This window comes from Molossus molossus, unplaced genomic scaffold, assembly GCF_014108415.1.
Source record: "Molossus molossus isolate mMolMol1 unplaced genomic scaffold, mMolMol1.p scaffold_m16_p_1, whole genome shotgun sequence".
Classification (NCBI taxonomy): Eukaryota; Metazoa; Chordata; class Mammalia; order Chiroptera; family Molossidae; genus Molossus; species Molossus molossus.
Genome location: NW_023425344.1, coordinates 5262479 through 5290410, shown reverse-complemented (window position 1 = coordinate 5290410; position 27932 = coordinate 5262479). Strand labels below are relative to the sequence as shown.

Sequence of the window (27932 nt, the reverse complement as noted above, 5' to 3'; positions counted from 1 at the left end):
GCACCCAGAGTGGCCGCCTCATCACACTGGCAAGTACAACAACAACAACAACAACAACGAGAGGCCTCGGGCTCGTCCAAGGGGCAAAAAGAAATACACCAAGATGTCAAAAGTGATTGTCCATCTACCAGTGGTGTCCTGGGTGATTCTTCTCTCGCTCTTCTGGAATATCCAGACATTTTATTAAAAGCATGTATGTATTTATAGTAAGAGGGAGAAAGTAGTAAAATATATATATTTTTCTAAAAACTTCAAAATGATCACAAATGAAAATGTGCCAATTTTTCAGGTAAGAAATAGGTCTTCCTATTGATCTAGGCACAAATCTCCATCCAAATGATAAAAAATAGCTCTGTTCAAAAAATTAAACACATTCAGAAAGCACAATATATACTAAATGTGATCATCTCCACATTCAACAGCTCTGGGGAGCATGAACTCTAAGGCTGTTTAGCCTACACAGATGGTCAGTAAAAGGCTGAATGTGGTAATGCGATAAATTACACACAGAAAATGATTTTTAGGGAGAACAAACTACATAAAATTTTCTTCCAACCTGGGATCACATTCTTCAAAAACAGAGGACCTCATTTAGAAGGAGACAAAATAACTGGGGTTTGATTAGAATGAGCGAACTCGCAGACTTCAGACACCTCACTGATTTCTGACCTGACTTGTCTGCATCCATCAGGGCGCTGGCCCATCCCACCCACAGCAAACAAGCACTGCAGACAAAAGGCAGCCTTCTGGGGTGTGTGGGGCGGTGTTTGCACAGCCTGGCCACTCCCAGGTGGCTGCGGGCGTCCTGCTCGCTGCCCCGGGCCTGGGCCTTCCGTGTGAACGCAGACTAGAGCTTACAATAGCCCTCGAAGAGCGAGGCAGCTGCGTGCATCCGGTAGAAGATAGAGAAGGGCATGGCCAGGTTCACCACAATGATCCAGGGCTCAAAGCCAAAGACGATTTCCTCCAATCCATTGTCGTACTCAGGGCGGCAGCCGAAGGCAGGAGGGATCCAAAGCTGTAAGAGAAGGGAGACCATCCATGCCACAGCCTAGGAGACCCCAACAAATCCCAGGGCCCCCCTGGGCTGGGAGACTGAGTCACACCTGTCAGAGGCTGCGCACCCTCCCTCTCTTTCCCAAGCCTCCAGGGTTTGCTCCTGCCTCTTCCTCCAGCAGGGACTGCCTGGCTTCCCCCTGATGAATCCTACCTTCCTCCAAGCCCTGAGGCACCACCTCTTCCAGGAAGTCCTCCTTGATCTAACCAGCCTGGGCAGGAGCGCCCTCTGTGTCCCCGGGCCCCCGGTGCTCACCCACAGCAGAGGCCGCCCATTTGCACACCTGCATTTACGACCCAACAACGGTGCGTGGAGATCCTGGCCACGCAGGTCTGGGCTGTGAGTTCTGTGGTCTCCTCTCTGGCCTGTCCTTGGCTCAGAGTGGCAGCCCAGACCCTGCCTGCACCCCCTGATCAGGGGGAGGAGCACATGCTTTGGAGCCAGGCCTGAATTCATGCTATTTGTAGACTGTAACCTCCTCAAGCCTCAGTGTGCTCGTCTGTAAGATGGGGATGCGAACACCTGTCAGAGGGTTCAGACGAGAATAAAATGGCAACTACTCTGCAAAACCTAAAGCAATAACCTATTATTTTTGTTGCTCATGGAAGCTACACACTGGTCGCCCCTCCTCAGTCTCCCTGTCCCTGGGCCTCCACCTCCCCTCAAACTGTCAGGCTCCCAGGTCCCTCCTCTTTCCCTCGGCACACCTCTGCAGCTCCCTGCACCCCGCTGCGGCGGGCAGCCTCCCGGCTGGCCCCTGGGACCTCACCTGCTGGCAGTCACAGCCTCACGGAGCCCTGTCCCCTCCAGCTGGGCTGGACCTAGTGACTCGCTCCCAACAAACAGAACAGGGCACAGTGATGGGATGTCACTTCTGGGATCAGGTGACAGAGGACCCTGGAACCCACCTTGCTCGTCCCCTCTCGCAAGAGAGGAAGCAGCCACCTCGCTGTGAGCTGCCCTGTGGAGAGGCCATGTGATGTGGCCAAGACCCAGGGAGGCCTCAGGCCCACAGCCAGCAAGGGACAGAACCTGCCAGCAGTCGCGTAAGTGGGCGGGAAACAGGTCCCCTCCCCCCCAACAGTCCAGTGTTGAAGCGACTGCAGCCAGCTGGCGGTTGGACTGCCCGGCGCGAGAGGCCCTGAGCAGAGGCGCCAGGACTGGGTTCCTGACCCAGAGAAACCGTGAGACAGTCACTGGGTGGGGGTGACGTCTACACAGCGACAGGCAGCTGATAAGGCGGCTGTCATTAGGCTCACCCCTCCGTCCCACAGTGCCGTCTGGGTTCCGCGACGGGCAGGGTCCTCCTGCCACCCGGCCGGGTCCTCCCCGTCTCCTTGGCGCCCGCCTCCCCTGCTCAGCCTCTTCCTGTCGGCTGGTCCCGGGGCTCATGCCTGGGTCCTCTTCTCTGCACACGAGGCCCAGCGTCATGCTCACCCCCGCTCCCGGGTACAACATGCAACGTACCCAGCTGTGAGCACCAGCCGCCAGCCCGCGGCTTCCCAGTGCAAGGCTCCAGCCCGGTGCACCCTCAAGAGCCCCGGGCTCGTGTACCCACTGGCCCCTCGGGTGTCTAAATGCACCTCGAACTCTGCACACCTGCCCCATTTCCCCATCTCGTCGGCAACATCTTCCTTCCAGTTGTTCAGTTAAACTCCAGGGGGCACCTCGTTTTGCCCTTGATTCCCATAACCACCACCCTGCCATCCAATCCATCAGTGAGTCCTGACAGCTGTGCCCCTCAGTCCCCCTTTCTCTCCACGGCCACCTGTCCAGGCCTCCGCCCTCAGCTCTCGCCCGGTCACAGCCGTGGCCACCCAACTGCCCCCCCTGCTTGTTTTTATGTAAATAAGATCTTGTGTCTCCCCTAATTACACCCCCAAAGTCTTCACAGAATGTGTAAAATAAAATCTGCCCCCTACATGAGGTTATAAGTCCTTCTGTGAGCTGATCCCTTACCACCCCCTGCAACCCAGCTCCCGGACTGTCCCCCACCTACCCAGCCGTCACATGGCCCCTCCCCCTCCCTCACTCCCACCGCACCGGCTGCTCCCCCTCCTGGAGCCCTCGAGCCAGCCCCGCCCTGCCGGTCAGCCCTCGCTGGAGCTGCCCGAGAGAGGCCTCTGACCCACGCTGGCCGCCCGTGGTCGGTCCACCCTCCCTCGCTTCTCTGCAGAACACTGGCCACTGTCGGGTCTTTCTCCTGTTTGCCCGTTTGCTGCCAGCCCTGCCAGCTGGTCTGCAAGCCCACAGGAGGAAGGCCAGAGAGCTGGTCATGTCGCAGGCCGTCACTCCCAGCTGTGCCTGGCCGAGGCTGTCACTCGGCAGGAGGGAGGGACGAGGGGAGGGACGAGGGGAAGGAAGGAAGGAAGGAGAGGACTGGGGCTCACTCCTTAAATCCAGATCTTTCTGTCTGCTGTCATGGTGGCTGTAGTTCTTGCTACTCACCCCGGGAAGTGGGTCTATGTCCCCTTCCCTTCAATCTACAGGACTCTGTCACTGCTTGACCCATAAAATAGGGCAGAACTCATGCTGGGCAATGTCCACCCCCAGGCCTCAAGAGATTTGTGCTCCAGTGCTTAGGAGGTTGGCCCTGGGGCCCTGGACCGCCACGTAAGAAGTCACCCGCCGGCCCTGAGACCGCATGCTGGACAGTCACCACGTAGAGGCCGCAGCAGGAGTCCTGGCTGGGTCCAGCCTCTCAGCCTCCCCCACCCAAGTCACCCGGCCGCAGACCCTCTAGCGCACCATCCACCAGCGTCAGTTAATACCAGGAGGAATGGGAGTATTTCCCATCTGAGCCCTCTTCTCTGCACGCAGGCCCAGTGTCGCGTTTATCCCCTCGCCCAGTTATAACACACAGCATGCTGTGAATACCAGCCCCCGGGACTTCTAATCCACAAGGTCATCAGACATAATAAAATGGTTATTGTTTGGTCAGACATTTGGGGTCATGTTACACGGCAACAGAAAACCAACAGCACCCCGGCAGGTGTGGCTCAGTGGTTGAGTGTCAACCCACGCACCAGGAGGTCACAGGTTTGATTCCCCGTCAGGGCACATGCCCAGGTTGTGGGCCCAATCCCCAGTGGGGGGCATGCAGGAGGCCGCCAATCAATGTCTCTGTCTCTCTCTTCCTCTCTCTCTCAAATCAATAAAGAAAAATTATTAAGAAAGAAAAAGAAGCCCTGGCCGGTTTGGCTCAGCGGTTAGAGCGTCCGCCTGCAGTCCGGAGAGACCCGGGTTCGGTTTCCGCTAAGGGCACGTACCTCGGTTGCAGTTTGTCCCCGGCCCTGGTTGGTCGTGCGGGTGGCAGCCACTCGATGTGTCCCTTTCACATCGATGTTTCCCTTTCTCTCTCTTCCTCTCTCTCCCTCCCACTCTGTCTGTACAAAAAGTGGAAGAATGTCCTCGGGTGAGGATAAAAAAAAAAAAGAAAGAAAAAGAAAACCAACAGCTGCCTGCCTGGTGGCTGTGTTCTCACAGATGTCTCACAACTGAGCGTGTCCAGGACCAAACACACAGTCTGCCTTCCACACGGAGCTCCCCCAAAGTCTGCTCCCCCTTCAGAGTCCTCAGTCCCCATCAGTAGTATCACCATCTACCCTTGAGGCTGAGGCAGACGATATTGAGTGACTGATCGTACTTATTCTACCTTGCGACCTTCCATGATAGAGGCTGGAAAGCAAACCACCCACTTCTTCCGCCTCCCTTGCAGCTAGAAGTGGCCACATGAAAGACATCACCTGGCACCGGTGATTTCCCCCTTCGCTCTGTCTTGAATCCAGGCATGATGCCTGGTGCTGCTGCAGCCATCTTATGACCATGTGGCAACAAATGCCACACCAAGCGTGGTGGGGTGGGAAGGTGAACGGGCCTGGATCCTGGGTGATAGGCCAGCTGCCAGGCCAACCCCCAGCAGCTAACCTCCGGAACGCTTGTCGGTAAGGCTGGGGATACTGCTGGTGCAGCCAGAAGCACCTCCTAAGTAAGACTGGGCCTCGCCTCAAGCACCCCCTCTTCCCTGAAGGCCCTCCCTGGGTCCCTGCTCCTCCTGCACCTTGCATGCACCGTCCCAGTACTTGCCATATTCACTGCATTGTATTTGTTCCTCGTTACCTCCCTCACCACTGTGACCTTTCTGAGGGAAGATTGCCTCTTGTCGCCTGTGATCTCAATTGCCACCACAGCTCTGGCACACAGCAGACACTCAGTCAGTGGACTGGTAGCCGACAGACCTACCTTCCAGCCTCATTGTTTAACTTCACACTAAATTTGTTTGATGACAAGCTACCTCCATTCCTTTTTGGAAAAGGGCAAAAGAAACCAATTAATTGATTTTTTAAAAAATAAGTAACAGATTACCGAAATATTGCAGAGGAACAAAAAGGCCGCGATGTTCCTCAAGATGCTCCTCTTGGCGTTGCCTTGAAGGAAGCGGGGGCGGCAGGCTGGGCCCGGGGCCCCTCCCCCGCCCGGCTCTGCCTCCCCTTTGCCACTGGCTTCTCTCGAACAGAGATTTCCGTTCACTGCAGGTGGCATCTGGATAACCTGGGGAGCCACGTCCCCGGCCACAGCTCCGCTCCTGAGGCTGGAAGAAGCAAGGGATGGGTCACTGCCGCTGCAGACCGTGACCACCCGCAGGGTCCTGATGTCCTCGGAGAGCTTTTCTGGCTCCCGGTGAACGGATTCGATGATGAAAAGGTTCTGGATGTATTTCTCGATGATGACCAGGACGGAGTAGGGCAGGTTATACCAGGTGTACACGGGGCGGGCCTTGGCACAGAGGATAGCCAAGATGGAGCCCCAGGAGAGCAGCCAGGAGCCGGACGCCGTGCCCACCAAGAGGTCCGAGTCCAGCTTGCGGGCCGGGTTTTTGGACTCATCGAGCGGTGGCTCGTCGAGCCTGTGAATCCGGATCCCCACCAGCCCCGCAGCCCCCATGAGCATCAGCAAGGCGGTGGCGTAGAGGTAGAACATGATGAGCGCGGACTCGCTCTTGGTTTTGGAGCGCCCGATCTGGATCAGGTACACGACCACCACCCCGATGGTGGCCGCCAGCACGGTCAGGCCCAGCGCCGAGCCCACCGTGACCCCGTGCCACCTGAACTGAATCTTCCGGTGCTGGTGGCCGTCCACCTGGCGCCCGATGTTTTTCCACAGGACGTAGAGCATCGTGGAGGCCAGGATCTGGTACTCGATGTTGAAAGGGTAGAGGAGGTAGATGCCGTGGGAGACGGCGGAGCAGAGGGTCGGCGCGGAGCAGTTGCACGGAGGCGTGTGGTCGTCCAGCACTAGAAGCGGCGGCCGCGGGCCATGGAAAAGCACAAAGACATGTTTTCACTGCGGATTATTCCCAAGATACTGTTAAACAGAGAAGCAGCTTGCCAAAGAGGCTAGGGCATAACTCCGCTTTAGATGACAGACAGACAGACGTGATAGATAGACAGACAGACATAGAAAATTCTGGAAAGGCATCAAAGAAAATGTTAACAATGGTTAATCTCTGGGAGGAAAAATGGCAGCTAATTTCTCTGTTTTTTTTTTCAGTAAAGGAAACTTTCCTATGTCCCTTTCCCCAGCTTCACTGAGCCCTAATGAACAATTAACATTGTGTTTCTGGTGCACAATCCATTATTTGCTTCTAGATTTTGCTTCCTGGGTTTTATGAACTTTCAACGTGAATATAGTTAAATGTGTGATTTAAAAATTATTACTAAAAAATAACTGTGTGAGGGAAAATGCCCCTTCTCATTAGCAAAGATTTTCCTCTTGAGAAGACCCTATGCTAGCAAGTGGGGCGGGAGACAGGCACCCTCGAACCCCGACGGCAGGAGGGCACGTTGGCATCACCTTCTGGAAGACACTGGCAATGATACAAAGAAACAGTTCACAACCCGGGGGAAAACGCTGTGAATAAATAATGAAATACTGAACAAAAGCCTTAAAGATGATGTCAGTATAGTCTTTGACCTATAATTCCAATCTATTCTAAGGGACAAATAAAAAATACAATGAAAGCTTTAGGTAAAATTGTGCATGTGTGTGTGTGTGTCCGTGTGTGTGTGTGTGTGCGCAAGGGAGAGAGAGAGAGAAACATCTCAATGTGCAACAATTTAGAAACTGTTACGTGGATTTTGGTACATACATACAATGGAGTAGGAGGCAGCCATTAAAAATTATAGTTGTGTTTCAATGATACAAGAAAATAATCATGTTACAGTAACAATGGAAAAAAAACATAAAAACAAATTCTATATCCAGTATTTTAATGCATATCACAACCCAGTATTCCATTGTAAAATCAATTTAGAAAGTAGCAACCACTTTTTTAACAGAACAGAATTGTAACGGAATAGAATAAGATAGAATGAATGGAATGGAATATACCAGAAATTTGAGAGTGTCTTTGATATATTGATTATTATTTCATAATCTATGTGTGTGCACTTACAAATGTGTGTGCATTTGGGTTGTAATGTACAGTTTGTTTCTTATCATAGGTTTCAGTCAAAATAAAGATTAAAAATATGCAGTATGATCTCAACTATAAATAAATAACACACTACAAAGAAATAACCAAATGGTAAGTGCATTTAACTAAATTTCTGGGTAGATACTATTGTGGATTTATTTCTATGCACTTTATCATTGTTCTAGTTTATCATATGAATAAATGCTCTGTGGTAGCATCACTCACCCTCACTTTTGCAGAACACTGCAATTCTCCACTTATAAGGAGTTTCCTCTCACTTGTAACCCAACACGGTACAACGCAAACACACAGGAAGAAATCAAGAGGGAAGGTTCAGATTAACAGAACATTAGAGCTGATGGAGCCCTTTTTAAAAAATTAATTGAATCCCCTCTCTCACAGAAGTCTCTGGAGCCAAATTGCTAGGATTCAAATCCTGGCTTGCTCGTTCACTTGCTGTGTGATCTTGGGCTAGTTACTTGACTGCTCTGTGTGCAATGGCTTCATTCACACAAGGGGGTGCCTCAGAATGCTGGGACAGCGTTCAGTGAGCCACCTCAGTACCTGGCACTCAGCAGATGCCTCGCAAAACTTTGTTTCTGTTACTGTTGTCAGTTTGGTTACTGTTACTGATCCCAAGGAGGAAATGAGCCCCAAAGAGAAAAGGACCTTCCCAAGAGTGGGCTGCTGGTCCGGGGTGGTGCAGAAATATAGCGTGTGCCCCGATTGCATCACCCCCCCAGGTGAGGAAACTGGTTTAACGATGCTCCCCATGACCGTCTGGGGTCCTACAGGTAGTAGAGATGTATAACACAATAAAGCTGGAAGAGCCCTTTGAAAGTACATGGTTCACATCCCCTCACTTCACCAATGAGAAAAGGAAAGTTCAGAGAGGTTGAGTGGCTTCCAAAGGTCACACAGCTAGTATGTGATGGGAACAAGACCCAAACCCAAGGCATCCAGTGCCCAGTACATTGTACTTTCCTCTCCCCTACATTCCTCTCGACCTTCGTGCTCTGCAGAAATGAGAGGTCACAAAAGCCTCAGGACGTCGGAGGAGAATAAGAAAGATCAGTGCTGCCCTGGCCGGTTTGGCTCAGCAGTTAGAGCGTCGGCCTGCGGTCTGGAGAGACCCAGGTTCGGTTCCTGCTAAGGGCATGTACCTCGGCTGCAATTTGTCCCCGGCCCTGGTCGGTCGTGCGGGTGGCAGCCACTCGATGTGTTCCTTTCACATCGATGTTTCTCTCTCTCTCTCTCCCTCTCTCTCCCTCTCACTCTACCTGAACAAAAAATGGAAAAATGTCCTCGGGTGAGGATAAAAAAAAAAAAAGAAAAAAAAAGAAAGAAAGATCAGTGCTGCCGGCTCACACAGCGGCGAGGAGGCATCAAGATGAACTGAAATTATAAGCACAGTAGAGTTCCACAAAACTTCAAATGAACTAAAACCAGTGAACCGAAACCTACCATTAGACTTCGATGGCTTTTCGAAAGCTATACTTTTAGTAGAAAGAACTGGTCATAAAGGCTTAATGAAACACAGTCCGAAACAACCGCCGGTCTTCCACGGTTGTAAACAAAGACATTCATTTCCATACCAACCTGGACCATGGAGAGGGTGAGCCCGATGATAACCCTGGGGTCTGACAAGCCCGAGGCACGGAGGAACCTCTCATTATGCTCAGCACACCCTGTCTATGGAGCCAGGAGGAGAGGCTCCAACAACAGAGGGTTGTCTGACCGACCTGAGCCAGGCGGCCCTGCAGGTCTTTGAAAGCTCCGCCTTCTTCTCTGGTCTCTGCAGGCCTCCGAGCCGCCGACGTGGCGGCAGGGCCACGGTCAGCACTCACCTATGGTTATGTTCCCAAAGCCCAGGGTGATGAGCCGCTCCTTGTGCTCGTTCAGTTGGTGCTTTGACTCATTCAGGACGCTGTTGGCCCACAGAAGCAGGTTGGTGAACACCGAGTGGATCACCCCAAACCTGAAAAACGCAAGGAGCCCATTCCTGAGCAGCCCTGGGAAGCTCCAAGCCCCCACGGAGTGAGGCGGTGACGTCATGTGTGCACGCATGTGCACGCACACAGACACGCACAGGCCTCCTTCTCAGCCATGATTCTGGTTCCATCTGGCAGCTCCGTCTCTGGGTGGGTCCTCAGTCTGCCTGGGAGGGGCAGTTCCGTGGGAACCGCCAGAACCACAGTCCTGGCATTCTGCTTTAATCCTGAACCTGCCTGTATTCAACTCATTGTCTATGACACAAAAAGAAACCGGGTCTTGGAATCAGGGATGCAGGGATGAAAACCTATTAAAAGCGGGCAACAAATGCCCTGGCCAGTTTGGCTCAGCGGTTAGAGCGTCAGCCTGCGGTCCCAAGAGACCCGGGTTCGGTTCCCGCTAAGGGCATGTACCTCAGTTGCAGTTTGTCCCCGGCCCCGGTTGGGGTTGTGTGGGTGGCAGCCATTTGATGTGTCCCTTTCACGTCGATGTTTCTCTTTCTCTCCCCCTCCCATTCTATCTGAACAAAAAATGGAAAAATGTCCTCGGATGAGGATAAAAAAAAAAAAAGCAGGCAACTAACCCTACCATGTCACAGACGCTTTCTTCTAGAAGGGAAGAGGTGAGAACAATGAGAGAATGATGAAGGGGCTCATTGGAAATCTGGAGGGTTGGGGATGCCCGTACTCTTGGGCAGCCAACCCAACAATTATCATCCATCCACCCCCTCTGCCTCACCACTTACCTCTAAACACACTGAATCAAGCCAGAGGCTGGCTGCCTGGCTCTCTTGCAGCTAGGCATAGCCACTGTGGCCAGGGGGATATGAGGTACTGAAAAGCTTTTGCTTTTTTTTTTTTAATCCTCACCTGAGGATATTTTTACATTTATCTTCAGACAGAGTGTGTGTGTGGTGGGGGGGAAACATTGATGTGAGAGAGACACAGCAATCAATTGCCACCCACATGACCCCAACCGTCCAGGGATAAACCACAACGGAAGTACATGCCCTTGGCCGGAACTGAACCTGGAACTCCTTGGTCCGCAGGCCGACGTTCTAACCACTGAGGCAAACTGGCCAGGACAAAGCTTTTGCTTTTTTAATGAATTAAATCAGAATAAGAAAGGTAGGCTTACTGTCATTCTTCCCTTTTTTCCAGCCTTGGATGTAGACATGAAGGCTGGAGTGTTGGCAGCTATATTGGGACCATGAAACAACCAGCACAGGATGAAACCCTAAACCCCTGAGGATGGCAGAGTGGAAACATTAAAAAGCCTGTCTGTGACAACATTGTTGAGCTTCTGGAGGCTCTGATGGGTTCAGAAATGAGGTCACAAACAGAGTAAGTATTGGGGTGTGAAGAGTGAGTAAGCAGCAGGGCTGTTTCAGTCTAACCCCAGAGTCCCTGCCTTGTCTCTATACCATGTGGCCTCCTAAGGAAGAAGAAAAGGGATGAAGTGAAAGGTGGATGCTGGACTCTGGGGAACAGAGGAGAGATATGTGGGGAATATGGTTCCAATGGGATCACTGCCTGTTTTAAAAGCTCCAAAGTCTCCCCCTGCCTGCCGGTTTAAGACGCATCCACATTGGTAGCTTCCAGCGTCGTTAACAATGGGCCTTGCATGGAGCAGGTGCAGCAAATACTGGTGATCTGAGAGGCTTCCCTTGAAACTGGGGTACAACTGATGACTCCTCCATTGGAGAGCAGAGGTGCAGAGGAAGCATGCCCCTCCCTGTCCAACCGAGAACACGTCTGTCCTTGATCAGCCTGCAGGAAAACAGTGCAAATGCGTCCTCAACCCTGACCTTGTCTCTCCTCCGAGTCTTCCCCGTCTGGGCTCCTTTGGCAGCTGCGTGATGCGTGCAGGCAGCACTGGGGAGAGAAACAGCTTCCTGGGGTGTCTGCGTCAGGTGTTTGCCACCTGTTGGCCCCTCACTTACCCAGTGGCTATAGATGGCGGCCAGCCTTCCCCAGCGTGCCTGGGAGGCATTGTATGCAGCTTCACAAATGCAGACAATGCCATTTGCCTCAAGCTGGTTGGTTTTTCTTTGATTTATAATGCACACAGCTCCCCTTTCTCCTCCTCTCTCCTGGTCCACGTGGTGATTGTCCAAGCCCAGACCCACTAAGCCCAAGGAGGGGGCAAGGGTGCCGCCCAGGGCCACCAACTGCCCTGCCACACGAGCTCCCTGTGAGCTGGCAGCCTCCTGTTGGCTGGATCTGGACACTGTCCTGCACACTCGGGGCAGATGGCATCGCCTCATGCCAGGCTGTCTTTCTCATGCTTGGATCTGATAACCCCAGACCACAATAAAGAGAAGGCTTCCGTTAACCATTTCTGATCTCAATTTGTAATTTCAGGCTGTTCCACTAAGCCCTTGTTTAAAAAAAAAAAAAAAAAAAAAAAGGACTCAAACCGGTACGAGGAATTCCTGGATCAGGAGAATGTACTAAAAGTATGAGATGGTCGAATGCTGTCTCATCAGAGCAGAAGAAAGCAGTAAGTCCAGGCAGGGAGGGTTCCCGAGCCTTCGGGGCCTGGCGGGAAACGTCAATGGAGAAAGCAAGTCTAGGGTACATCGGAGAGGGGGTGCGCAGCAAACAAGAGACAGCCCCCCTCAGGAGGGCACCACCCCAGCTCAGCTCCAGTTCTTGGTTGCCATGCACACTCAGTGTTGCCAAATCTCCCCATTTTTCTAGGAAAGTCTAAATCTAACACCTCCAAGTGGTAAGTAACTCAAACATGTTTCACACTGGCCCTTCAAGCGAATAGGAGACATGGAGCTGTTAGCCTGCCTGGTTCCAACCCCTCACTGTCCGGTGCAGAAACGAGCCTCGGGACAGGGACAGACTGTGTCCAGTCACTCAACAAGCAGGGCCAAGCAGGGCCCAGTCCCTGCCCTCGTTGGAAAGACCCTGGCGGGAAGTGCCCGAGGGCGGTGCTGGCCACAAACAGGGCGAGACGCACACGTGTGCTTTCACGTGTTCTAGTAGCCACGTTTTTAAAAAAAAAAAAAACAGTAAAAAGGAACAGTGAACATCATTTTAATACTGTTTTGTTAAACCCCATATATCTAAGATGCTATGATGTCAACGTATCATCAATGCCAAAGCAGTCCTCCGGACCGCAGGCGGACGCTCCAACCGCTGAGCCAAACCGGCCAGAGCCCAAAGCAGTCCTTACGGAGCCGGTCTCTAGTCTCCGGAGTCTGGCGTGTGCCCAGGACTCAGAGCGCGGTAACCGACGCGGCCGCGGCTGGCGGCTGCTGTCTCGAGCAGCACAGGGCGAGAAGGCAAATACAAAGAGCGCTTTCTGCTCCGAGGGGCAGGGACCCAAATGTCCTGAGGCTGTGATTAAACAAGTGACGAGGGCAAAGAGAGAGACTTCACCCAGCAAACCCAGCTGCCGCTGCGGTCACTGCGGTGCCATGGAAATGGCAGTCGACATCCAGGTCCCACCCAGCAAGGCACAGACAGCTGCCTGACCTCGGGCTTTGGTTTCACTTTTCTGAGCCTCGGTCTCCTCGTCTGCTAACTGGGGTTGTGACCAAACGTGACGTCTGTGACCGGCAGGACTATTGTGAGAGAGGACCTCAAATGTAACACACGTAAAAGAAAATACTTGGAAAACGGGAGGGTTCGTCTCTCCAGCCCGGAGTGCCTAGGGACAGACACGCTGCTCAATACACATCCGTCTGAAACATCTCGCCCTTGATTCCAACACTTCCACGTCCAGGCATGTAACCCAGGCAGGTCATCAAAGACACTCAGAACTATTTCTGACTGAAGATGTTCATCCCAGTACTATTTATAATAACAACCAAACATTCAGAAGATGAATTGTCCAACAACAGGTGTGATGGACTGCATCCCCTCAAAATTAATGTTGAAGCCCTACCCTAATGTGTTAGAGGTGAGACCTCTAAGGAAGTAATTCAGGTTAAATGAGGTCATGAGGGTGAGGCCCTGATTCAGTAGACGTGGCTTCCTTACAAGAAGAGGAAGAGCCCTGGACAGTTTGGCTCAGCGACTGGAGCATCGGCCTGTGGACCTAGGGAATGCGGGTTTGACTCCCGGTCAAGGGCACGTACCTGGGTTGCAGGTTTGATCCCTGGTCCTGGTGGGGGTCGTGCGGGAGGCAACCAATCGGTGGGTCTCTCTCACATCGATGTTTCTTTCTCTCTCACATCGACGTTTCTTTCTCTCTCTTTCCTTCTCTCCCTTCCACGCTGTCTAGAAAGCAATGGAAAAATATCTTCGGTGAGGATTATAAAAGAAAAGAAGCCCTGGCCGGTTTGGCTCAGCGGTTGGAGCGTCGGCCTGCGGTACAGAGAGACCCGGGTTCAGTTCCCGCTAAGGGCACATACCTCGGTTGCAGTTTGTCCCCGGCCCTGGTTGGTCGTGCAGGTGGCAGCCACTCAATGTGTCCCTTTCACATCGATGTTTCTCTCTCTCTCTCTTCCTCTCTCTCTCTCCCGCTCTGTCTGAACAAAAAAATGCAAAAATGTCCTCGGGTGAGGATAAAAAAAATAAATAAATAAAAAATAAAAAAATAAAAAAGAAGAAGAGGACGAGATACCAGTGATCTGCCTCACCCTCTTCCCCTCTCTCCCTCTCTCTCTCCCTCGCTCTTCCTCTCTCTCCCTCACCCTCTCTCTCTCTCTCTCTCCCTCACCCTTCCTCTCTCTCTCTCTCTCTCCCTCACCCTTCCCCTCTCTCTCTCTCTCCCCCTCACCCTTCCTCTCTCTCTCTCTCTCTCTCTCTCTCTCTCTCTCCCCCTGCCCAATGGAAAGGACACGTGAGAACGCAGCAGAAGGCAGCCCTCTGCAAGCTAAGAAGAGAAGCCTCGCCAGAAACAGCCCTGTTGGCCCCTTGACCTTGGACTCGCCGCCCCCAGAACTGAGTGGTAGGTTTCTGCGGCTGCGGCCCCGGCCGTGGTATTCTGCCATGACAGCCCAAGGCGACTAGCTCAGCAGGACCTTGGTTAGAGGGGCTGCGGCAATGACATACTGGCAGTCAGTAAAGGTCATGGTGCAGAAGAAGACCAGTCGGGGTTGGGGGAGGTTAACTGCAAACTGAAAAGACAAAGAAAAGCAACAGTCCAGGACCAGAGTTGTAACAAGAAGAAAGGAACAAAATGTATCTACTTATGGAAAAAAAAGACTGGAATGAAACTGACGGAAATGTTAACAGGAGTAACCTGTGGGCAGTGCTGTCTTAGCTGCTATAGCAAAACAAGAGGCATCATTTCTCACAGCTGTGGAGGCTCGCAGTCCAAGTTCAAGGGGCCGGCAGGTGGGCTCTTGTGAGGGCTCTGTTCCTCACTCACAGACGGCCGCCTTCTCCCTGTGCCCTGAGCAGGCCTTTGCTCTGGACACCCGGCAGGTGGGCTCCTCGTGAGGGCTCTGTTCCTCACTCACAGACGGCCGCCTTCTCCCTGTGCCCTGAGCAGGCCTTTGCTCTGGGCACACGGCAGGTGGGCTCTTGTGAGGGCTCTGTTCCTCACTCACAGACGGCCGCCTTCTCCCTGTGCCCTGAGCAGGCCTTTGCTCTGGGCACCCGGCAGGTGGGCTCCTCGTGAGGGCTCTGTTCCTCACTCACAGACGGCCGCCTTCTCCCTGTGCCCTGAGCAGGCCTTTGCTCTGGGCACACGGCAGGTGGGCTCTTGTGAGGGCTCTGTTCCTCACTCACAGACGGCCGCCTTCTCCCTGTGCCCTGAGCAGGCCTTTGCTCTGGGCACCCGTGGAGAGGGGCGGGCGCTCCTTCCTCTTCTTACAAAGACACTAATGCCCGGTGGGGGCCCACCCGCATGACCTCATCTAAACCTGGTTCCCTCCCAAAGGCTCCCCCTCCAAATCCCACCACACTGGGATTTGGCTTATGCATCTGAAGGACACGTACATGCAGTCCATAAGAGTGTCATTATGGTGATTTTAAATTCTACTGTATCCTTACAAGTTTTAGAAAAAAAAAAAAAAAAGTACAATTTTTAGAATAACTTCAGAGTAGATAAAGCAAAACCCCCGCCCCAGAACAAAAGCCCCGAGTGTTCTCCAGCTTCGCGCAGAGCCCTGCCGCCGACGGAGGGGAGGGTGGAAGGGAGTGTGGGTCCTCCTCACCCCCCAGGACAAACAGGGACAAGATCCCAGGTCTGCCCGCTGACCCGGGGATCCCCTCCCTGCAGGAACCTGCTGACTCACCCTAAAGCAGAGAGCGGTTACCATAGTTACCCTCACACAGCCTCTCCGGGATTAAAGGTGGAGATGGGCGTGGACGGTTATGTCCTGCTCCAAGGAAAGATCAAAGTCATTTTCCCTGAGTCCTTGGGCCCTGGACCTCATTTGTCCTTGTGGCCCCATTTGTCCATTCCCCTCCCCCGCAGGCAGGAGAATTGGCACCCACTTCTGGCCCTCTCCTGCCACCACCCCCTTGCCTCTCCCCCAGCAGGAGGCTTTTCGTGTTAAGACTGAGGTTAAAGCCCGGCTGGTGCGGCTGAGTGGACTGAGCGTCATCCCAGGGACTGAGAGGTCCCCGTTCGATTCCCTGTCAGGGCACATGCCTGGGTTGTGGGCTCGATCCCCAGTGAGGGGTATGCAAGAGGCAGCCAATTGACGTTTCTATCTCTCTCTCCCTTCCTCTTTCTAAAAAAAAAATAATAATAATTAAAAACATACTTAAAATGATATAAACTGAGAGTTTGATAGGTTAAGCAACATGGTCAAAGTCACAAAATTGGAACTGGAGCTCAGCGTCTAGACCATGAGTTAAGGATCCTTTCTACTGCATCCTGCTGCCGGTTTATTTAAAAAAAAAAAAAAAAAGGACGGGTTAAAGGTCCCTGCAGGGCCAGGGCTTGTGGCTGCACAGGGGACACAGGTGCCAGTCAGTGCAGGACGCCAGGGGCCGGCCGACCCTCACACCTGGGACACCTGGTCACTGCACATCCCCGAGGGGCCGGCGCAGCCCTGCGCACAGTAGGAGCCCAGCGGATGCCCCACAGCTTGTGGAAGCTGACTTTTTTTTTTTTGGCAGAATAAGGTCGATGTAAGTGACATGCATTTCAGTGGTCTAGTAACATGGTTCTGCCAGCGGTCATACATAAATCAGTCTTTTCAATATCGGCCTGGAGAGTTTTCTGTCCCTTGGCGGCGGTGTACACGGGGCAGGGTCCCTCTGTAAAGTCAGGGCCGACCCCTTGATCCGGCTGTGTGAGTGCACAGAAGTCTTTCCTAGGTCATCGTGATGCCTTGCTGTACCCACCCCATTATCCTGTGATGCTTTCCCTTGACCCTCGCTATCACCTCGAGCGGGGGGGGACAGAGAGCACAGGAGACCCAGCACGCACTGAGTCCGTACCTGTGTGTGCCGGGCACAGACTCTACGTCAGTTTCTTCCTTCAGGCCTGAGAGTCTGGCTATGCTAGTCTCTCCATTTCACAGATGAGGAAAACTGAGGGTCGTGGAGGGGAAGTAGCGAAGACGGTGGAGTTGAATTCAAACCCACATCATCATATTTGCAGGGCTGCCCCCAGGAAGGCCTCCCCTCCAGCCATGAGAAGGCTCTGCTTGTCGGGATGGAGGGGAACACCGGTCTCACGCGTGTAACCCAAGCGAGACGGCCTCGACGAGTTCCGCTTGTTTAAAGGAACCCCGAGTTCAGCGGGTAAAGCACTGGCCCACGGTTTTTACCTTTCCAGGGTTTTGAAAGACTGGATGATATCCTTTGCATGTCCCCAAAGAAAATAAACCTAGACGGAAATAAAGGAGGAAGAGGATGTATCAGTGGGAAGCTACCATTATGTTTGCACACTGCAGGAGCTATAAAACTTAGGGGAAGGTGCGATAAATGCTGGGGACACCTGTGACCTCCCACCCTACGAATGGCAAGTCAGGCCCGGCTGGTGTGGCTCAGTGGTTGAGCACCAAGAGGTCGCTGGTTCATCCTGGTCAGGGCACATGCCCAGGTTGTGGGCCCGATCCCCAGTAGGGGGCATGCAGGAGGCGGCCAATTGATGTTCTCTCCCATCGATGTTTCTCTCTCTCTCTCCCCCTCTCCCTTCCTCTCCTGCTCTAACATCAATAAAGAGAAAATAAACAAATTTTGAAGATAAATAAAATAAAAATGGCATCGTTGGCATTCCGGAGGTGGAGAATTGGTCCTGAAGGATGCTCTTAAACTGGGAAACCAAAACTATTCCAAGCAGTGACAGTATCACTGGGCCGAGTCCATGGTCTTCCAGGGTGACTGGTGTGGAGGAGAAGAACTGTCACCGCGTCTCGGCCGTGACTTCGTGCAAGTCATTAATCTCCTCCCCCCTCCAGCTTCCTCCTTGGAAGTGAGCCGAGGGGCCCACGCTGGGCATGTGGGCTTGTTGGCCGCGTAAGAGGAAGTGGCCACGGAAAGGCACTTTGCAGACTTGAAAGCTCCATGGAAATATTAATCAATACTTCCCCTAACAGAGTCACAGGGACCCCACTCTGATGCCCTCACCAGGGATGTCCACTCAGGACGGAGGCCACTCGAGAGGACCGTCCCCGTTTCTTTCCCAACAGGAGATGTTTCTGATTCTACGCGACCTATTTAAACGGCAGGCCTCAAATCCTTACTCCCGAGCCACACCAAGTTGCCCGACGCTGAGGAAGAACCTCTCCCACGGTTCTAAAGGGTTTCAATCCACAAGTAGGCAAACGACACACAAGTGTTGCAGCGACCCAGCGCTGTGCCTGGGATGGCCACACCTCTCTCCCAGGGGTGACGGGGGTGTTCTGCAATAGGGTGCGGTGATGCTCGCACACCCCACGCACATCCTACCCTCCAGCTTGCCCCTTTCGATGGGTGACTTGGATGGCGTGTGAATTATAGGTCAATAAAACTGTTCTGTTAAAACTGCCCCCGGCCTTTTCTGGTGGAGTCTGGCTTGGCAAAATTTCTGACTCTTCATCATCACAAGTTCTGCCTCAGGGACCCCCGAAAAGATGGACAAGGGACACAGAGCCCCATTTCACAGGGAGGTAGCTGAAGGACAGACTCAGGGACGAGGGACTCCGGCTCCCCGCACGCTGCCCTCACGAACCCCATGTTGTACGTACGCCCTGGATACACGGGCAACATAAATACACACAGTGGTTTACCTGCACCAGAGTGTGGACCGTGTGTGTGACAGGGAACACACCCTCCGTGGCTGATAAACACTCGGAAAATCCAACGAAGTAGCCAATTTTGAGGCATCCCAGGACGACGGTCAAGATGGCGAACAGGGTGATACTACCTAAATTGGGGGCAGGGTAGAAGCACACATATAATAGTGATGTAAGTATTACTATTCACTGGTATCATTTCAAAATAAATTATATTAAACCCTCACACACGCGGTCAGATGGTTTTCCACCAGGGTGACAGGACCATGCCACGGAGAAAGGACGGTCATGTCCACAAATGATGTGACGTGGACCCTTGCCTCTCACTATGAACAAAGATGAGCTCAAGACGCGTCACAGCCCTAAATGCAAAACCTAAAGCTATAGAACTCTTAGCAGAGAGCCTGGGGGCCTTCGCACTGTTGGATCGGCCACGACTTCCCGACTCTGATGTCCGAAGCACAGGCAAGAAGGGTGGACGTGGATCAGTCGCGCTACATCGAAATGAAAAAGGAAACTTGGACATCAGAGACAGCCTCGGACATTCCCAAGTCATAGCTGATGAGGCGCTAGCATCAGAATCTATAAAGAACTCCGATGTAACCGCAACAGGAAAAGACAACCCCATCGAAGACATGAGCAAAGGACTTGAACAGACATCACTAATCAGTAGGGAAATGCCAATGAAAACCAGCTCCCGTCCAGGGTGGCTGCTGAGCCACCCCCCAGAGAAATGGGGGGATAGGGGGGTGCTGGCAAGGATGTGGAGAAATCAGGACACCTGAACGTAAAGTGGAGCGGGCACTGTGGAAAACAGTATGGCAGTTTCTCAAAAAAATATATTTCTGGGTGATCCAGCAATTCCACTTCTGGGCACACAGCCCAAAGGACTGAAAGCAAGAACAGGAAGAGGCATTTCTCCACTCGTGTTCACGGAGCGTCCTTCACAGCCGCCACAAGGTGGAGGCGCACCAAGCGCCCAGCAGCAGATGACTGGACAAACAAAACGGGGTCTGTCCACCCAGGAGGCGCGTCCTCAGGAAGGAAGGACAGTCTGGCACATGCAACGACGTGGATGGGCCTCGAGGACACGGGGCCACGTGAAGTAAGCCAGTCACAGAGGACAGCCCTGCGTCATTCCGCTGATACGAGGGTCCTTGGGAGCTCAGTTCGGAGAAGAGCCGGGATGGGGAGGGAGGGAGGGGGAGCCGCTGTCTCACGGGTACGGAGCTTTGTGAGATGAAAGAGTCTGGGGTGTACCTAACACTTCTTACAACTGATCACGCTGGGCCTGGCCAGTTTGGCTCAGCAGTTAGGCGGACCGAAGTGGATTCGGTTCCCGGTCAAGGGTACGTATCTGGGTTGCAGGTTCAATCCCGGGCTCCAGTCGGGGTCATGAGGAAAGCAACCAATCAATCTCTCTCTCTCCCCCTCCCTCCCTCCCACTCTCTCTAAAAATCAATGAAAAAATATCCTCAGGTGAGGATTAATAGCGACAAAAAGATTAAGTTGGTAAATTGTGCCACGTGTATTCTACCACAATTTTACATATATATATATATATATATATATATATATATATATATATAATAAATGCTACTATTGGCCTGATAAGCTGAAACTGAAAGACTGGAAGACGGAAGTGTGTCCCACTTACCACTGTGCCCACCCACACGCACCCCAGGGTCTGACAAATGGTATGTGTTCACCAGACTGGCTGAGTCAACGGCAGGCCTCTAGAAGCTTCTCCCCCAAAATGATCCATCTCAGAGTGTCACGTTGTGCTCAGAAATCTCCGTTCTCGGACCTAAAACCCTGCTGGCTAAAGAATAAAAGCGAGGGCACATAGGCACACAGGGTACCAGGAGCTCACTGCACACTCCTCCGTGAACCTAACCCTTGGCTAACACAGAGTCTGCGTTTTTAAGGGACAGACCAGGGCCCTGCAGCAGGGACGTGGAGAGGGTGTACGAAGTGAAGCAAGGACACTTCCTCTGATGGTCTCTCCAGCATGGTTTTAGCCAAAAAATAAAAACAAAAAATATGCATATAAGAAAAAGACTGGGGCCCTGGCCGGTTTGGCTCAGCGGTTAGAGTGTCGGCCTGCGGTCCAGAGAGACCCGGGTTTGGTTCCCGCTAAGGGCACGTACTTCAGTTGCAGTCCCTGGCCCTGGTTGGTCGTGCGGGTGGCAGCCACTCGATGTGTCCCTTTCACGTCGATGTTTCTCTCTCTCTCTCTCCCTCCCACTCTATCTGTACAAAAAATGGAAAAATGTCCTCAGGTGAGGATAAAAGGAAAAAAGAAAAAGACTGGGAAAGAATGTATAAAATACATAAACTAGAAACTTGTAACAAATGAAGAAATTAGCAAGAAAAACATAGTGATCATGGGAACTTGATCAACGTCCAAGCCCCTCATCCCTCTTCTGAGCCAACACTGACTGCCATTCACACGTTCTCTCCCACGCACCGGAGGAAACTGGATCACAGGCGACATGCTTTATGGCGGGAGAGAGCAAAGGGCAGGAGCCCTCACCGTGAGCTATAACATTACAGCCCGGCCTAGGTAGCCTCCCGTGAGCCGTAATGCAATCGCCTGGCTCCTTGCCTTTGCTCAAAGCCTTATAGAAACAACTCTAAGTCACATTTTCTTAAATGCTACAAAATCCCCAGTGAAATCAGAGACTTTGTCAGAGCGGAGATTCGATTCTACCGCTTTGAAATAGCTGGACAAACGCACGGTTCGTTTTGATTACAAAGACAGAGCAAGAGGAGGCGAGGCAGGTGGTTGGGGCGGCAGGGTCCCGGGCTGGAGCTATGGGGACCTGGGCACCAGTCCAGTGAGTGCAGGCACGTCACTTCCCTGCTCCCAGCCTCGGTTTCCCCGTCTATAAAATTAGCTTGGTCCACAGCAGTCGTTCTCAAACTGGATCATGCATCACAATCACCCAGAGGTCTTGTTAGAGCATGGGACAGCTGGGCTGCACCCCCAGAGTTTCTGATTCACTAGGTTTGGGGTGGAGCCCCCAAATTTTCCTCTTGAACAAGTTGCCAGGTGGGGCTGAGACTGTTGGTCGGGGACCCCACCTTGGGAACTGCTGGTCTGGAACATCTCTGTCACTGACATTTCAAGAGCTGTGAACATGCAGCAGGTACCTTCTCACACTCTTGAAGTCCTTCCTCCTTCACCCACCCACCACCCATGGACTCATTCTCCCTTCTATTCATCCAACAAATATCGTGCATGAGACACTTGCCAGGGGCTCAAAGGTAAACCAACAAGACTGCAGGGAAACAAACGCACAGGTATAACATGGCACGAACATGGCCCAAAGCACAGAGGGTGAGCTGGCGGCAGACTACTCATCCCCAGCCCGGGAGACCAGAGCTGGTGCAGGAGGTGCCGGACTGGAGCCCACAGCAGGAGAGGACAGCAGCTCACAAACCCGACTCCCAGCCAAGGTGTCTTCTGCTTGTCAGGCCAAAGGACAGAGAGATGCTTGAAGCTATGCAAAATATACTTCGTTCAACAACTATCTGTCAAGCACCGACTGTGGTCCAAGCACTATCACGGGCACTGGAGATATAAAAAAGGTCAATAGAAGAGCCCTGGCCAGTTTGGCTCAGTGGTTAGAGCGTCGGCCCGTGGACCAGAGAGTCCCTGGTTCAGTTCCCACTAAGGGCGCATACCTCGGTTGCAGTTTGTCCCCATGTGGGTGGCAACCAGTCGATGTCTCTCTCTCTCTTCTTCCCTTTTTCCCTCCCACTCTATCTGAAGATAGATAAAATGTCCTCGGGCGAGGATAAAATTATTTAAAAAGAAGAAGGTTGCCCTGGCCAGTTTTGCTCAGTGGTTAGAGCATCGGCCCGCAGACTGGAGAGTCCCGGGTTTAACTCCTGCTAAGGGCACGTACCTTGGTTGCAGTTTGTCCCCGGCCCTGGTTGGGGTTATGTGGGTGGCGACCACTCAATGTGTCTCTCTCACGTCAATGTTTCTCTCTCTCTCTCCCTCCCTCTCTCCCTCCTGCTCTATCTGCAGATAAATGCAAAAATGTCCTTGGGTGAGGGTAAAAAAAAAAGAGGTCAATAGAAGAAAGTATTTGCTCTTAGTGAGTTTAATGTTCTGGTGGGGAAGAGAGAAAATAAACACATAAATGAGTAGACGCTCAAAGTGCAGGAAGAAAAGCAGAGCGGGGAAGAGATCGAGGGCGATGACGGGTGGTCAGAAAAGGACTGAGGATCAGAGAAAAACTGCATCCACTTAACTCCTGACAAAGGGCTTCAACCAGACAACCCGTCCTCGTAGTTAGGGAAGATGAAGGAGAGAGGGAGCGAGAGGGAGCAGAGACCTGGGTAAAAGACTGGAGAGGTAGAGGGATGTATAATGCGAGGAAGGAGAGAAGGAAGGAAAGGAGGGAGGGAAGGAGAGAGGACAGTGGATGGATGGTTGGATGGATAGTCCAGTAGATACATAAACAGATTAATAGAAGAGAAAACAAGATAAGAGGCATTAAATCCAAATGGATGAAGACAAACCGTCTGGAAATGTGTGGTTTACAGGCTCTGTAAAGACCTGTGATGCAGAATACGGTTGGAGTCGGACTGGGTGAGATGTAAACCCTTCCAAAGGCTTCATGAAGAGATGGGCGCTGGGGGCAAGAGGCGCAGAGAGAGGGCAGTCAATAATTTCAAAAAGCCTTACTTCATGGGAATAGAGGGGAAGTGGGAGGAGCCTGAGCCGGAAGCCTGGGGGGCCACACTGTTAGCCATCGTGCCGGCTGCCCCCCATTGTCATCCTTGCCCTCTCCTGTACCCGATCGCCCCACCCCCCCCAAGCCCAGCCAGTGCCTGGCACAGAATTGGGGGAGCTCAGTCCAGGCGGTAGAAGGAAACCAGACCAAAGGTTCTGCCACCACAAAAGCCGCCTCCACGCTGTGGACTTGGCTCCCTCCTCCGCTCTCTCACAAGCTCCAAAACCCTGCTCCATGGAGAAGACAGAGCAAGATGAAAGTGAGGGACTGTGCCTTCTCTGCCACCTGCCAATACCATTCCGTCTGCCCGAGCAAGGAGCTCAGGCCTGTTCTCTCTCACTCTGTTCCACTGTTGCCAGCAAGGGGGCGCCACCCTCCTTCTGAAGCCCTTTCTGCTCCCTGGCTTGGTAAATGCGGGGGCGGGGTGGGGGCGGGGACACCCACCTCAACACCTGCTGTGGGACTGCACACACCACAAGTCAGAAGTGGACACGTGTTTGTTCCCACTGACGGGATGTCCCGACAAGGCAAGTCTAGGGACCCAAGTAGATCCGAGGTTGCCTGGGGCTACAGGGGAATGGAGGTACAGGGGTGATGGCCAGAGGGCGAGGGTTCCTTTCTGGGAGGACAAAATGTTCTGAGCCCTCTGTGGCAATGGCTGCGTGCATCGGGAATATACTAAAAGCCTTAAATGGGTATCGCAGCGTATAGGGACCATGTCTCAGTGAAGCTGTTTCAGAAGAAGAGAACTGGGCCCTGGCCAGAGTGGCTCAGCGGTTAGAGCTGCTGCGTGATTGATAACGAGAACGTGGAGGTATGAGGAAACCCAGCCTGAGAACTTAAACCTTTGACCTTTCCAGTGTGGCTTTAATCCTAGCGGTACACCAGTCTATTGCATGCCGACGTCAAGACACACGTTAGACCTTCGGGTAACGCCCATACGGGACTCAGGATGCAAGCTCCAGACCACCCGCCGGCCATCAGCCAGACCCCTGACATCTGGCTCCCAGCTGTGCTGGACCAAGACAAGGGCTAACAATGCAGGACCGGTTATCCTCCAGGACGTAACTTTTACTCTAAGAACGTGGAACTGTTCATCCTTCTTTGGAACACCTGGGTTTTGCCTACCTGTGTGTTCTAAGTTTGCAAACTCTAAGACCCTTGACTAAATCTTTATCATTTATTTCTATCCGAAGCCTCCCGACTCTTTGCGTTCAGTCAACAGAAGTCTTCACTTTCTCATACCCAGCAGGTGGGGCAGAATATTTCCTGCTCCAAGAGAAGCCTCACAACCAAGACCCAAAAACTTTCTCTAGAAAACCTCAACGCCCAGACGTCTAAGGTGGTCACAGAAGCCAGGGCAGAGTGAAGTCGAACCTGCCTTTCCAGCTAGGACTCCAGGGGAAACCTCAGTCCCTGCCAGGCTGCGGGCGCTTCCCTTGGCACCGTGGCCTCCGACATTCTTTTGAGATCACTGGCCTCTTGCTTCTTTGATGAGCCACAGCCCATTTGAAGGGATGGACAGGACTTTGCCTGTTTTCACCTGACATCTCCCAGCCTCTTATTTGACGGATGAGGAAACCGGGTCTCAGAAAGGCCATGGTGATAGAGCTGAGGCAGCAAGCCTCCGTGGCCAGCACCACTTCCATTATCCACATGCCTCATTCGAACGGTTACGTTATTATGGGGCGACGTGCTGAGTGTCTAAACTGCCACCATTTGGTGAACGCGACTATGTGCGCGCGCTCCCTCTCGTCTCGTTTGTTCTATCACTGCTTGGTGTCTAACAGACATCGCAAATTGTAACACGTCCACAAGAGAAACTCTGACTCTGCATCCTCCCTTCTGCCCCTCCTCCATCTTCCGGATCTTCAGAAACCACACCACCATTCACCCCCTTACTCAGGCCCCCATGCTGGGAGCCTTCCGGGAAGGAGGGAGACAGTGAGGGAAAGCAGGGGAGAGAGGGGGGGTGAAGGAGAAAGGAAGGAATGGATGAGGAGGGAAGAGGAAGGGAAAAGAAAGGGAAGAACAGAAGGATGGAGGAAGTAAGGGAGGGGCAGAGAAAGGGCCCTTCCACTACTGGAAGCACAGGTCAAAAAAAAGCCTGTGTAAATCGATGTCCTTAAAGTGACATTTCATTCCCTTTGTTTGACACGGCACCAGATCACTGCCACTCACAGTCACAAAACCGCAAACCTCCCCAAGACAACCATTTTCAGAATAGGAAGACGGGCCACCCTGGGGTTGTGTCCAATTTTTCCAAAGGCAAGAGAACTAGACACAGTCCCTGAGCCTAAGAAATCTAAAATCTCACCGGGATGACAAGGCTCATATCCAGCGAGTCGCAGTACAAGGCAGAAACTGGCAAGGACCAAAAGAGTCCACACACACAGAGCCGCGAGGACCCTGGGAGTGGGCAGGTGGGTGAAGGTGGCACTGGGTGGACATGAGAAGGGACGATGGGTGGAAGGAGAACAAATGTGTGCTGGGCACCCACCCTGTGCCTGGCGGCCACTGTTCCTACCAAGCGTGATTCCTGTGCTGCACGTGCTGAAACGAGGGTGTGGGCACATAAAGACACTTGCTCGAGGTCGTGCAAGGAAAGTGGAAGGCACACTGTAGGCGGGACTTAATTCCGACTGAAACGCAAACAATCGGAGATGTGTGATGTCTGTACCTGGCCTCTCCTGTGAGGGTTTCTCAGGCAGGGGCCTTTTCTACAGACACCCCACTGCCTCCCCTCTGCCCTGCACCATGTCTGCCTCTCTTTCAGGGGTGCAAGCTCCCTGAGGGGGTGGGGAGGGTTCCTATCTTGACAATATTTCAATCAGTATGTTGTGAGTGCCTGGCAAGAGATCCTACCCCCCTGCCTGAACGTTCAACTGCTCATCGGTTACTTTGTTCACCTCGCCTGCCTTTTCTTAGCACCTCCTCGGTACCAGGCCCTAAGGAGGCCCCAGGACTAGGAGGTGAGCATCATGGATGTCCCCTCTGGGAGAGGGGACACAAGTGTCAGCAAGCAGAACAGTGTCTACCCGGGGCACAGCAAGGGGTGGAGGATTGAGGCCAGAACCTCAAAGGGGGGCAGGGGTCCGAAAAACATCACTGGGGAGGACCCGTAGGGGTGGGGAGGGCCCGAGCCCGCGCAGGGGAGAGGCACTCAAGGCGGAGGGAATACACAAAGTCAGGGAACATGAAATACTGTGACAGAAACTAAAAGCCTTCGCGAAGGGAGCCCAGACGAGGGGACACACCTAAAGAGGCCCTCTGGAGCCCGGGAGCCTTGCGGGCCTCGAAGCCAGGGAAAGACGCGGTGGTTTGAGTAGCCGCCGCTCTCCCGGCAGAACGCGAGGCAAGAGCCTGGCGGCGGGAGAGGGGCCCCTGCAATCATCAGGGCCTCCCCAAGGAGACCAGGGGCGGGGGGCAGAGCCAGGAAAGCCGTGCGGAGGACGGCGGCGGGAAAGGCAGGGCCGAGGTCAAGGGCAAAGCGCGCGGACCGCGGGCTGCTCGGGGCACCGCCTCCCGGGACTCACCGCGGAGCCAGCGCGCGCCGGCGTGCGTGTCCTTGAGCCGGATGAGGCGGCGGTGCGCGGCGCTGCGGCCCACGAACCACAGCACCCAGAGCAGCTGCAGCAGCATGAGCGCCGTGAGGAAGCACAGCAGGCCGCTCTTGCCCACGCCCGATGCGTGCACGGCCCAGGCCAGCAGGAGCAGCAGCCCCGCCACAAACACGTTCAGCCCGTACTGGCTGCTCAGCGCCTCGCCCAGCTTCTGCGGGACGCTGGCGCGGACGGCAGCCCGCCGAGGGGCCGGGGACCCCGGGGACCCTGAGGACCCCGAGGACCGCAGGGCCAGAATCTGGGGCTGCGCGCAGGCCGCGGGCGCCGACGACCTTCTGTCCAGGGCGCTCCGTGCCGCCCGGGGAGAGGCAGGCGCCCCTTGGCCCTCGGGCATCATTGGGTGACCCGCACGGAGTCTGGTCCCGGGTGGCTGCGGCCCGGCTCCCACCTGCTGCTCCTGACTCAGCCCTTGCCCGATGCCCACTTCCAGTCAACCCCGCTCTCCGGTCACCCTCCGACTCCTGCTTCCCCTCGTCCTGCCTGGCCGCCCTCAGTTAAGCTACTCACCGGGTCCTCTTACCACCGCCCCCCGCCGGCTGACCTGGTCTGACCCCCTACTTGGCGCTCCGGATGCGCACTGCCCGCTCCCCCCACCGTGCGATGCCCAGGCCAGCCCTCTCGCCCCTGCCCTGCGCGGGCTGCGCCCGCCCCTATGCCTCGAACCGCAGCCTTCCCGGCCCCGACGCCCGCGTCCTGCAGCTCCGGTCTCAGAGCGCCGGCCAGTAGCCCCGGAACCCAGGCTAGGTGCCTCCCGCCGCCCCCTGGGTGGGTGGGGGCGAGGGGTCGCCCTGAGCCAGCCCGGGGGCGGGCAGTGGGCGCGGGGCGGCAGGGCGGAGCTCCCGGGCTCTGCAGGTGCCTGCGCTGTGCCCGAGCGGCTGCGTCGCGGATCGCCGAG

The 27932-nt window shown here is 53.7% G+C and overlaps 1 protein-coding gene across 1 annotated transcript; it reads right to left on the bottom strand.

Annotated features, from left to right (window-relative positions):
- Positions 1–847: 847 nt before the first annotated feature.
- Positions 848–27371, bottom strand: OTOP1 (otopetrin 1). The gene is made up of 6 exons (XM_036280936.1): positions 26951–27371; positions 18658–18794; positions 17215–17273; positions 9380–9510; positions 5423–6351; positions 848–1018 (listed from the first exon to the last, which is right to left on the bottom strand). The coding sequence occupies exons 1-6, from the start codon at positions 27369–27371 to the stop codon at positions 848–850; spliced, it is 1848 nt and encodes a 615-aa protein (XP_036136829.1).
- Between the last annotated feature and the right edge of the window lie 561 nt (positions 27372–27932).